The 12,611-nt window shown below is 42.9% G+C and overlaps 1 protein-coding gene across 1 annotated transcript in view; it reads left to right on the plus strand.

The window, feature by feature from the left end:
* Positions 1-12,611, plus strand: part of MICAL2 (microtubule associated monooxygenase, calponin and LIM domain containing 2) — a 184,245-nt gene that overhangs the window by 127,756 nt on the left and 43,878 nt on the right. Inside the window, exons 26-27 of the mRNA XM_074955066.1 lie at positions 5,349-5,541; positions 10,757-10,929. Of these exons, the coding sequence (XP_074811167.1) occupies positions 5,349-5,541; positions 10,757-10,929 (366 nt within the window). The remainder of the gene's footprint in view (positions 1-5,348; positions 5,542-10,756; positions 10,930-12,611) is intronic.

The raw sequence follows: 12,611 nt of genomic DNA on the forward strand, positions 1-12,611 counted from the left end.
GGTAGTCATTACAATAGTAGGAACACAGTTTTCAGGCAGAATGTGGTGTGTATTTTTTAATGAAGTGTCGCTTTAAAGGTTTGTTTATGTTATGCTAAACAAAGCACGTTTCAGCAAAATAGGCTTTCACACTTGATTTTTCATTTGGATCGGACTAATGGAATGCCAGGCTCTGATATAACTCTAAGCTGTGTGTGCAGGGGAAGAGAGGTTCATTCCCATGCAGATACAATTTGTCCAATCTCTCCTGTCCAAGTTCTGCTTTTCCCATTAAACAGGAACTTCTGTTGTGAGTCACCATGGATGGACCTATGTTGGGTTCCATTCAGCTTGTAAACTAAGAAGACAAGGGTTGTACTAGCAACCTGAATGCAGGGGGACTTGTTACCTGGATGGATGAGCAACTTTGAAAAAGATGAGCTGGCTCCCAACACAGAAGAGAGGCACAAAAATTGAGAGGGGTGAATTTCCTTACAAATTAAATGAAATCTCTGCAGTCATGGGGCGCATGACTATATATGGATGTTAGCAACCACATAAACATCAGGAGCTAGATTCACCCAAGTTCCACCGACTGAGGATGTGGCCAAAGGTTTTTTTAACCCATTTAAAAAAAAAAAAAAGGCCAGCATGCAGAAAGCTTTAGTATCAGGACTGAGGGTTTTAAAAACATTCTCTTACTCTTCTCTCTTTCTCAAATTGAAACAGACCAGTGTGAGTATATAGTTGTTAACTTGATAACTGGCCAGTGTTTACTCAAAGTGGACTTTTAATGTTGCATTCAACATCTGGGTGAAGACAGTGGGCTAGATCCTGGTCTTTGTTCCACCTGCTGTGGGCCACTCAAGCAATATAAGAGGCAGAAAGCCATCTTAAACTTTATTCCTCTGCCATACGAGAACCATAGATGGTGTAGAGCCAGCATACTGTTGAACTTTTGACTAGGAAAAGGGGGTGTTTGGGAGAATTGTAGCAGCTCTGTCCCCCCCAGCTCTTAGGACAGCCTCTTGGGGGCCATTACAGCCAGGAATAAGTTGGAGCAGACTAGTGGCTGCTCTAATTTGCACTGGGGGCCAAACTAGTCCCTCTGGCTGGCCCCAAGATTGGTAAGGTGCAGACGTAGCATAAAACCTCCTGTGAAAGCCCTTGGGCCCTGTGCAAAGCACAGCTGAGCTAGGCACCCCTGTATTCACAGCTTACACACTACTGCAATAATATTTGTACAAAACAGGTCTTGTGAGGTTCCATATGAAATCTAACACACGCTGGTTATTAATATCATTGTAAAATGCATGTGTTAACCTTATATGTGAAGTTATGGATTCCCTATATGGGATGTTGAAGAACATGTTGAAGACAAGACAGTCTAGCCTAGGTACAGGTGATAAACAGGTCTGTCCTAGACAGAGGAATGTGGGTTTACCTCAATTTACATATTAGCAGTAAACAAAGCCATCAAGCTAACCCAGCATGGGTTATCCTGAACTTGAGAGAGAGAGAGAATTAACATGGCTTCCGCATCCCAGAGAGAGACATGAGATTTAATCCCCAAAGCAGCCTTCTTGACTTCTAAGACAAAGATATGCCTTAGGGATATAAAGAACAGAGCGCGACTCCATCTTCATCCTTCACCTTAGGAGACAAAGAAATCAAGTGATTTGATCCCTATGATGGATCCTGGGCAGGAAAAGGCTGGAAAGGAGACTGTGGGTGAGAGAACGGAGACTGTATTTCTGGATTAAGTTTTAGACTTTTAGATGCATGCTTTCTCTTCTATGTGCTTGTAACCATCTCTACCTTTAGCTCTTTTACTTGGTATCACTCAATCCCTGCTCTTTTGTTAATAAACTTGTTTTACTTTCATCATAAATCTTCAGTGCTGTGTAAGTTCAGTAAAGTCTGTGCTTCTAGAATGCCAGCAGGTTGGAGTGTTGTACTCTAAAGGCCGTGAACCAAACACTTCCTCTCACTGGACCCTCACAGAGAGACTGATCCCTGAAGTAGGACGCATTGGGGGCAAATTCGGAGCTGGAAGGGTACTAACGTCAGCTTCGGAGGAGTAACCAGGTTGGGCAAAGCCAGGGTGAGGCTTGTGGGCTGCAGGCAGGCTGCTGAGGTCAGAGCTCTGGATCAAAGATGCACAGCCATTAAGTCCCTCTTAGTTTGAGTTCTTTGCCTCTCAGGTACTTGGGGTTGCTTTTTTAGTCTCTTAACTAAGCACAATAGATCATGTTGGGAAGTCCACAGTAGGCTGATAAGACAGATGTAACCAAAATCTGTTCTGTTTTTCTCCCTTTCCCCCCCCATATTATCCTTTCCTACCTCTACCCTTTCCATTGTCTTTTAAGCATGTGGGCATTTCTCACCGTGACTACAGTATAGTCCAAGGAAGGACCCTACAAAGATAATACCCTTCCCAGGAACAGGTCATGTGATTAGTTATTGGCAATCACATCACGCTTCAGATTTTTTTTAGATGAGTCATAGCTTGTGTTGCTGGGGTGTGCCAGATGTTTGTCTGTCACTACTCATTGTCTGAAGATCGATGGCGTCTTCGATTTTTTTTGTTTGTTTACCATGGTTTTATAAGTTGGAGGCAATGGAGGTCTAAATTTAGCTCTTGGTACTAGTCACTGCTATTAAGTTATGCAGAGCCCTCAATGTTCTGTGTTCTGGCCCTGGGCCACATACCTTGGATTAGTTTCAAATGATCCCCCTCTGGCTGTGATGGAGGCTGATGTATTGAAGAACTCGGAAGACGGCCACTTCCATCTTCATGGGAAGAGCCAAAGAGAAGATCTTATTCTATGAATAGAGGCTGTATTTAGTGATATTTTTCCCCCTTTCATTTATTGTAAAAAATGGAAGCAGCAGGACTACAGTAACGAAAGCTGCAGAGCCCTCTGTGAAAGTATATTTATTTTAAGGTATGTGCAAAATTAGATTTAAAGAGCTTGACTATTTCCTTTTTAAGATTAGATGCTGTGCTCCTAGATTCTTCGGAGCCCAGGGAGTCCATAAAACGACTACAAAATCACGTATCCTATTGCTCAGAGTCTGTGATAGACCGAGTAATGACCCTTAATCAGACTGGAACAAAAGGGTACAACTGTACTGCCATCGCTCCTGCCATTGGGGACTGGATTTTATTATTATTTCTTTCAGAGTTCAGCTGGATTTAGCTAAAGGGGCAAAATACAAATGTTCAAGCCACAAGAATCAGTTTTGATTTTCAGTGAGCTACTGAAAGGTTCTGTAACTATAACAAGGAAGCTGCTTGAGGTCATGGAAAATAAGGATATGGAAGTTGTACCACAGCCTCTTTGTGATTGTACCCTGTGCTTCAGTATAATGGATGGGGGAGGGGAGGGGAGAAGGATGGAAGGAAAAACAATATTCAGATTGCCAGGCTAGACCTCAATCCTGGTTAGAATATGCATATACGATACTGCAATATACGTTCCCAGCCACAGTGGGAGAGCTTTTCTGAGAGTGCCTTTTGTGTACAGTCTAGAAGATGTGTAAGATTGCAGTTTGAGAATGCAAGGGGAAAGCTATGGTAATTATAGGCATGGAACAGCTGCTCAAAACTGTCCTACAGGCCAACACTTGAGCTGCATTATAATATTTCTGTGGCAGCCTTTTGGTTGTAACACTTATGCCCTCAGCTGGTTGTTTTCCATGTTTAAACTGGACAAGTACTTAGTGTTTGAGTTATAACTATTAGTTATAATAGGCAGCAGTGATGAATGAACTCATGTCAGGTATCGAAAAGCTGTGCTGATGCAACTTGAGATGGATTTATTTCATACATGAGAGAACAGTCGATCTAGACATTTGGTCCGATTCACCTTTCATTTAAACTGGAGTAAACCAGGAGTAAGTTGGAGTAAAGCTAGTATAAGTGAGAGGAGAATCAGACTAGTGTATGAGTCAGTCTCTTGCAAAGTGGGCAAGTAGAATGTTGCAAGGGAGAGCCCTGGGGCTTTAGCAGGCAAGCAAAAAATTTAGTTGTTTGTTTTTGGTTTTTTTTGTTATCTCCAGTCCTTGTGGTAATAGGTGGGTAACTAGATGTTGCTGGTAAATTTTCATTGCACTATTGCAAGGTGTGTTATAGCTGTATGATGCATCTCCTAAGGGAGTTGGGAGTTTCAGAGGGTGATGGGCACCTATCTCCTTTAGGCACTTCTGAAAAATCTCACCTGTAAAGAGCACTAATTTTGAGTCTTCATTCCTTCTGCATGCATTGGAAACCTATGGATCATGTCAGCTGATTGACAGTAGAAGTTTATCTTCCCCAGACTCAGTGTTCATACTTAGCTCTACAAGAAAAAAATCATGTTCTGAAAAGACCGGACCCATTTTTCTCTGCCCAGCAGTCCTGGTTCACCAAAAACTATGCAAAATACTTGCACATAAAGGGCTTGGGTTCCCCTAGATACTTCTTCACATTTAATTACTCAGATGCGTAGTTTGTGTGGGGGGGGGCCTTCAAACCATATAGGAAATGCGTCTAGCAGGCAAAAAGGAGGTCTTGGCCTGATCCATCCTTTTTCTTCAAGCTACTCTAAAGAGACCACACAAGTTGTGGGAAGAGAGAACATAAATTCTTCCAGGCTACAGGCAAAGGGAGTAATGCTGCTTCCTGCTTGCCCCCACCACCACCTGGCTCCCTTCCCAATGTTTGACCCTTTTCCTGCTTCTTTCATACACACCTCTCCAACCATCAGCAGCAGCCATTATGCTCCTCCACATTTCCACACTCCAGCTCTGGCACCACTGATTCCCAAGCCCACTACTAGATGCCACTCACGCCCACTTGTCTGTCCCCTCCCAACCCAACTCCCGGTTTGGGGAGTGATTTATGAGCCACTGGATGGCCCAGGGAACTGGTAAGAGGCCATGGAGCCTTTTATCGCTACTGATTGAAAATGACTGCGTGTGGCCCATGTGAAATGAGTTTGGAGTGGCAATTGGCATTAACCAGCCAACTTGTTGGCAAAGACAGCAAGGATCAAAGATGAACTACCCCTCATCTTTAGACTTGCTCCCTTCAGGTCTGGGTTGGTGAAGACTGGTGAGGCTATATGGGAAAGCTTGTGCTGCTGCTGTTCGTGCTGTTACATACGTGTTGTGTGGTTAAATGGAGAACGTCATTCTATGGCTGGCTGAATCTATGGTACCTGAATAGAGTGTTACCGTGTCTTAAGCAATGTAATAATTATTTTCGGAAGCCAATGACTAAATGACCACAAGTATTTTGGATCTGAATCTCCTCCACTGAATCCATCGCTTTTCATTGCCTATGATATCATGAAGTATGTTTTCGTGTCCTTTGCTTTTTTTAGACTACTACCTCAATATAGCAGATGAACCTACCTCTCCTAAGAAGCCTAAGAATGCCCCTGAGCACTATGATTTAGAGAGCAGGTGTTCGGCCTTTTCCTCTGATTGGACTTCTGTGAGAATCATCCCAGAGGAAGAAATGACAGAGCACAACCTTCTGGCCATTCGAGTCATGGTAACCAGTGATGGGAGCAGGTATATAACCTATAACAAAAAAGCCACCACAAAGCTGGGTCTGTGTCTCCCAGGAACAAGTTAACCACAAAATACAGTGTCTGGGTTTTCATCAGACTGTGCTCATAAAACAATTGAAAATGGCACAAAAGAAACCCAACAGAGAAATCAGTGTAGTCCTTCCTGCGGCTGTTAACCTCCCCTAGACATATGACTCACTTAGCAGGGAATTTTCAGATGTTCACATCCCACCTAAGGGCTTGAGTCACATATCCCTGATCTAACCAACTTCAGCTATTCATTTTCCAGAAGTGACAGTATATCAGTTAGAACAGTGGGAGTACAATCATGGCAAAAGTGTCACATGACATGCCTCCTGCCTCATTTCTTCTTCTAGTCATATGATGGAACTTTCCATCCTTATAGAATTAGAAATCTGATCATCCTTTGAGACTTTTGTAAGGAAGCCCAAGTCTTATATAAAAATGGAGAGAACATCTTAGACTTCTGTGCTCAACTCTTGACAGAGTCGTGTAGGAGTCAACTTAACCTCTACAATAAAGGCTAGATCTGTATTTTTCAGTGAGAGCAATTCTGCCAACCTAAAATAAAAAATCTGTTGCAAATGCAAAAATCTTTGGTTAATAAGGAGCTTTATTAAAATTATAGAAATCCTTTAAAATAGCCATTAACAATCTTTTAGTGTTTGCTGAAACTGGATAATGTGGTCTCAGAAAATAACTTATCTCCTACGAATGTCTTGCATAACTCTGCACTGTGTCACATGTCTGGCTATATCAGTTAACATGCATTTCAGACAGGGAGGAAAAAATCCATTCCCGAATTCATCTGTTACAGCCACAAGGGTAAACATAGCTCAGGGGAGGAAGAGATTCAGAGTTTCCTACTTGCCTGATAAAACACTTTTTAGTATGGAGGCTTACAGTGCATTATATGTTTGGAACCAACAATAATACAGTGTGAGGGACAAGGTGGGTGAGGTAATTTTTTTTTTTATTGGACTGACTGCTGTTGGTGAGAGAGACAAGTTCTTCTACAGCTGTGTAAGCTCTAATAGTCTAGGACTGACATGGTTACAGCAACACTGCATACAATAATACAGAGTGGCTGTTCTGTCCTCTCTGGTGGCTGGACCACATACAGATGTTTGAATCTGCTACAGCCACTGACCTAATGTATCCGGTCCTTTTGCTCAGGCAACAGACTTATGCTTTCAGATCCAGAAGTCTTTGGTTTAGTCCCAGCAGGAAACCCAGCCTAGGATGCTGTTACATCTGTCATCAAAATGGCTTGCGCCAGCTCTGCTGATATCGCTTTCCTGGTATTACACTAAAGCTGTAATCATTTGCCTGACATGCTAGAGAGGGTACTTCAGTCAGTAGGTACTTCACTTGCCTAAAAAGGGAGGCAAAATGAAATGGCAAGTGACAAATGACATTCCATGATTTAATGGTGCATTCTGCCCGTGGGATTCTCAGGGGGAAGGTGCAAATGAAAAGCTAGATAAAATATTACTTGCATCACAAAGGCTGCTGCTTCTTAGTACTAGCTTGAGACACTTATGAATGATGGCCACCTAATGAGTGCAGATCAGAGGACAAATCTCATGCTGTGGTATTTATAGTTTTGCCAGCCAAGGAAAATAAATACTTCAGAGAGGGAGACTGTCCTTTTAAACAAAAATATATCTATCAAAACTAGTGGCATTTCCATTTTCTTTTCTTATGGCACAGGTCCCAATCACAGTGGTATATCAGTCTCCATTAATTATCTTGACCATCAAAGACTTAAACAGGGTTTAAATAAAAATAGTTTTCAGGCTTTGTTCATTTACTAGAAATCAAATCTGATGCTGTAAGAGGAATCCGTCAGCTATTGGTCTTCACTGTTTCAATACTAGAGTTAAGTAAGCATCATTGCCTGTGTGTGTGTGTGTGTGTGTGTGGCGGGGGTGGGGCAAAATTCAGAAGCTGCAATATTCAAACTACATAGCCCTAGAAAGCACAAGTTGGTGGCAAGGGACAAGGAGGCTCTGTGTTTGAATCTCAGTGGTGAATTCCAAATGATTGATTTAAAGGTACCTGCACTCACTGCCTCTTGGGTGTAATGGGCTGTGTCCAAAGGCCAGTATAATAACACAGTTAACGCTTTTCAAAACTCTGTACCAACATTATCAGGTGAGGTAGGTCCCCATACTAAAGACTTAAGTATGTGGCTTCAGTAGGACTACAGTAGGAGCTCCTGGAGATAAAGCTACCGCCCCTCATTTGGGGTGGGTTTGTTTTATCGCCAGGAGAGCTGTAAGGTGCACTGTGTAGTCATAGCCTAAGAGGGCTGAGGGCTCATAGCCTAGCTCATAGCCTGAGGGCTAGTCTACACTGGCAACATTAAAGCGCTGCTGCGGGAGCACTTTAATGTGCCTTGAGTGGCCCCAGCGCTGAGGCACTGTTTACACTGGTGCTTTACGGCACTGCAACTTGCTGCACTCGGGGGTGTTTTTTCACCCACCTGAGACAGAAAGTTGCAGCTCTGTTAATTGCCAGTGTAGACAAGCCCCACCCTTCCTCAAGGGGGCCGGGGGAGCAGTTACTCACAGTCCTGCTGAAGTGTCTAGGGCTAATAGTATGAGTGCTCATGGCCATGCAAGACTAAGTGAATTTTTTGAGCTGACTGAAAAATTGGCAATGTCGTTTGTTTGCAGTGTTCTTTAAAATTAAATTAAAATAAAAATGGTTCCTTTATTTCCTCCGTTGAAAAGCTTTGACTTTCAACCACCTATAGTGAAAGTATTAATTTCAGATCTTCTGAGCCTGTTCCTGGATCAGAATGGGTGGATCACCCACTTTAGCTCCACACCCCCAAAACACATTTCCTCTGTAAACTATTTGCAAGAAGACTTCCAGGTGGCTGGAGGCTCGTATCTGCGTTTCAGGGATTTTTAGGTTTATTTTTACATTAGCGTCTTATGGCCAGATTCCAATGCCCTTACTCTGTTGCCTAGTATTTTACATCACCAGCAAAGTCAGCTGGGCTACATGTGGAGTACTGGCGAGCAAGAAATGTAGTCTTACCCTTAATTATTAGGGCCTCACTCCTGATCATTTTCAGGCTGTTCTTGAAGAGCCGCTTTACCAGACCAAAGGGGCAAAAATAAACAAACTTTGTGCCTTCTGCCCCATTCCGTACGTTGGATTACAATGTGGCCTTGATACATCAAAAGACTTTGCCACAATGTTATATAGACACATACAAGCCTGGAAAACCCCACTGTCCGCATGGCATAAGTACACAGAAATGTAATAGTGGGCGAACCCCAAAGGGCCTGATTGGGATCCCATTCAAACCAACATCCTTATGAAGACTTGTTGTCTTGCAGATGGGATGGAAGCCTAGTAGCCTCCATCTGCTGCTCCTATCCACCTCTCTTCCCCGTGCAGTGCCTTGCCATGTATGGAGCTTTCTCTTTATCGGCTTTCCCCCTTAGAAGCAGCTGCTGCCTTATCTGGCTCTAGACTGCATGTGGGAAAAGCAAGATATGCAGCAGGGGAGGAGGAAAAAAGAGGCTCAGCAGCCACAAGGCAACCATAAAAGCGGCCCCCTTTGGGATGTAAGGAGGACAGGCAGTAAATACATTCCTCTGTCCTAGCTGCCTGAACACCTGAGGCAACAGTTAGGTCGAGCTACCTAAGACAGAGAAGAATCAGGATTGTCCCAGCCTAAACCAGATGATTGGCAAGTATGCAGTTCTTGGGGAGGGGAGTCCCCCCAAAACCTTCCAGTCCCAGGAGAAGCTGGAATAGATTTTAGATTTTAAGGGTAGTGAGGTGGGATTGTATCCTTCTGCGCCTTCAAATTTTCTCTACCTCACCTTCCCCCTTCTGATCTTCTTCCCATAGTATCTGTGCTACAACCATGAACCATCCACTCCTCAGGACAAGGGCTCACTGAGCACCCTGTCTACTAACAAATAACAATCCACCAGGCTTATGTCAGCCCAGGGCTGTTAGCTGCACGAATAGGATGTTAATGCCAGTTACCAAGTGGTCATGAGACAGACTTCAACAACCACCAACTTCATTCATATCTAAAGCCTGCCCTGGGGCTGCCTGGGGAATTGGAATAAACTCCCTGGGAGGGCCTAACTCTGGCTGGATTTGCCAGGGTTCTGTGCGGCAGTGGTTCTTGTCATAAAAGGCGGGGGGGTTCCCTGGCACAGCCCCAGTGAACTCTAAGGAGGAGTTTGGGTGGCAGTGGCCCATAGGTTAGCCCCACTTGGGAAAGCTTTTTAGTGACATTACTCTGCCTTCGTTCATCTGTTTGGACAAGCAGACGTGGTGAAAACCTGCCTTTCTACCCAACTTCATCTTCATGTTTATGCTAAACCACTTTTTCTGAACCAAATACAAAAATTGAACCAGCTATTAGTATCCTGAAAATGTCAGGTTAAACCCCCAGTTCTGGGTGTATTCATGCTCAACCCAAATGTGAAACACTGGCCTAATGTCTAATTGCATTTATCATTGTGCTGTATTGAGCATGTACCCTTAAAATATTAATTATTTTTACTTTGTAATTTTATTTTACTTACAAATTTTAAATAGAGGAAAAAGCCAGAAATGTATATTCATGTTAGCATTGGTTTCAGAGTAACAGCCGTGTTAGTCTGTATTCGCAAAAAGAAAAGGAGTACTTGTGGCACCTTAGAGACTAACCAATTTATTTGAGCATAAGCTTTCCTGAGCTACAGCTCAAATAAATTGGTTAGTCTCTAAGGTGCCACATGTTAGCATTGTATCTTATCGCTAGCGTGATGGGCATTAGACATTCAGGTATTTCCTCCTCTTCGTTTAACAGCAGACTTGTAGGAAGACATACTTAACTTGTTCAGGTCAAAGGAGACTCACCATAATTCAGAAGGAGACTCTGACTCTCAGCAGCAGATTTCAGGCTTTGAATATAATTGTCCATGGCTATCATGGTCTTATCAGAGTTATAAAACAATTAGGACTATTGCAGTTTTCGGCACATAGTATTGTCAGCAAATTACATTCCAGGAGCAAAAAATAAATGTGAGGCTGGAGGCCAGCTGTCAAGTCATATTATATCACACACTTTGCTGTCAGGATTTATTGCATTAAAGGTGATACTTATAATTAAATCCATAGCATGTGTTTTTTCTAAAATGTTTGACTCTTGTTTTATTTTATATTTTTAGTTCAGAGCTGGAATCTGATTTTTATGGTGACTCATCGAATTCTGAAATTAGTGAAGGACAGATCTCATTGCCTGAGCCTGTGTCCTATACAAACCCCATAAGAGAGCATGCATTGCTGACCACAAGTTCTGTGAAGGAAGAGGAGTGCCGTGAAAAGTCCAAAGCTGCTGATGGCAAGTGAATCCACTGTAAATAAACTAACCCAAGCCAGTCATGCTCCAGCTACTCAGCCTGTTTGCTGTTTCTGAGGGTGTTGTCAAAGCAGATAGGATCTTGTTGGTATAATCAGTGATGCAGTAAGTTTATAACCTACAAATACTATCTTAATTCTTTGGAAGACTTCTTGTGATGGTTCACTGCCTCTAGATACTGTAACAGGATCCAACAAAATCCTGTCTTCCCTCTTTACATATTGTTTAAATCAAATAACTAAACTCCTATGAACCAACAGTGTGAATGTAGGCTCATATAATGAAGGAACTGTTCAGTCCAGGGCACTGCAGAATTCTTAATTCTGCTCTTAATTCTGAATAGTATCGTGAGAGTTTGCACAACAATTAGGGTTGCCAGTTTTGGTTGGACGTATTCCTAGAGGTTTCATCACATATCATCTTTAATTAAAGATTTATCTTTAATACCTGGAGACTCCAGAACAATCCTGGACGTTTGGCAACATTAACAATAGGAGTGATATTATCTACCCTAGAGGACTCTACGGAAACAGACAACAAAGCCTTGGTATCAGGGTACCTAGAGCAGTTCTGTCCCCATGCTTAACTCATACTGATGAGATGAATCCTTTCCTTGTGACACAATGTTGGGACACTCCACTAGAGGCCCATACAATACATGCTGTGTTGCCTAGGCATAGCAGGGCTGAGTCAGAGTCCTCACGGGAAGCACTGAGCGTGCTCAATTTAATTTATTTCTAGATCTGTGACTGATTTAGGAGTTTTTCTCCATTGAAAATATAATGAGGGAAAGGTTGTAACCAGAGTGAAGGTGATTAGACACTCAGGAGCTGTGTAGATTGGCAATTCTATCTGGAGCCAGAGTTCAAAGGAGAAATTCAGAACTGGAACTTGTTTAATAATTAAAAAAACACAACTGTCTCTGAAAAGCTATTGCCAACTAGTAGAGGTTATATCATGTTGTGTGGTTGAATCATAACAACCTGAGGCCTTGAAGAATCCTCTGTGGGTCATGGCAGAAGGGGCTTCGCCAGGGTTTTGATCTGTGTTTGCAATCTGGAAGGGTTAACACTAGAATCTGCAGGGCTCTTTTCAAGAACTTGTGGCATAACAAGAACAGAGGTAGATTAAATCTCCATTGCTGAGCCATTTCCACCTACCGGAAATAGTAAAAGAACCGGAGCAGCCTCCAGCAAGTCTTGGAAGAGAAATATTGTCCTGCTTTTAAAGGGAAGTTGAAGCCCCATCCCCCTACTCTTAACACAAAGAGGTCAAGTGCAGCCAGTCTGAAATGTGTAACCCCCCCCAACTTCTCCAAGCTCATTATCAGAAGCAAGCTCCCCACAGACCAGGACCCACCAACTCAAAGCGGCACCAGGCCCTGCCAGAACAACAGATACAAAACCTACAGACATATCTCCACTGTTACGATGATCAACACCCTCCACCACACACCTTTCAAGATCCATGGATCCTACACGTGCCTATCACAACATGTGGCGTACTTCCTCCAGTGCACTAAATGCCACAACAGGTGAAATCAGTCAATTGCTACATTGTGGAATGAACTCTCACAAGAAAATAAGAGAAAAACACCTGTGGGTGAACTCTTTTCCTAGGTCAGATACAGAGCGATCGCTCTATCAGGTCTCATCCTCCAAGGA

Source organism: Natator depressus, chromosome 6, assembly GCF_965152275.1.
Source record: "Natator depressus isolate rNatDep1 chromosome 6, rNatDep2.hap1, whole genome shotgun sequence".
NCBI classification, from domain to species: Eukaryota; Metazoa; Chordata; order Testudines; family Cheloniidae; genus Natator; species Natator depressus.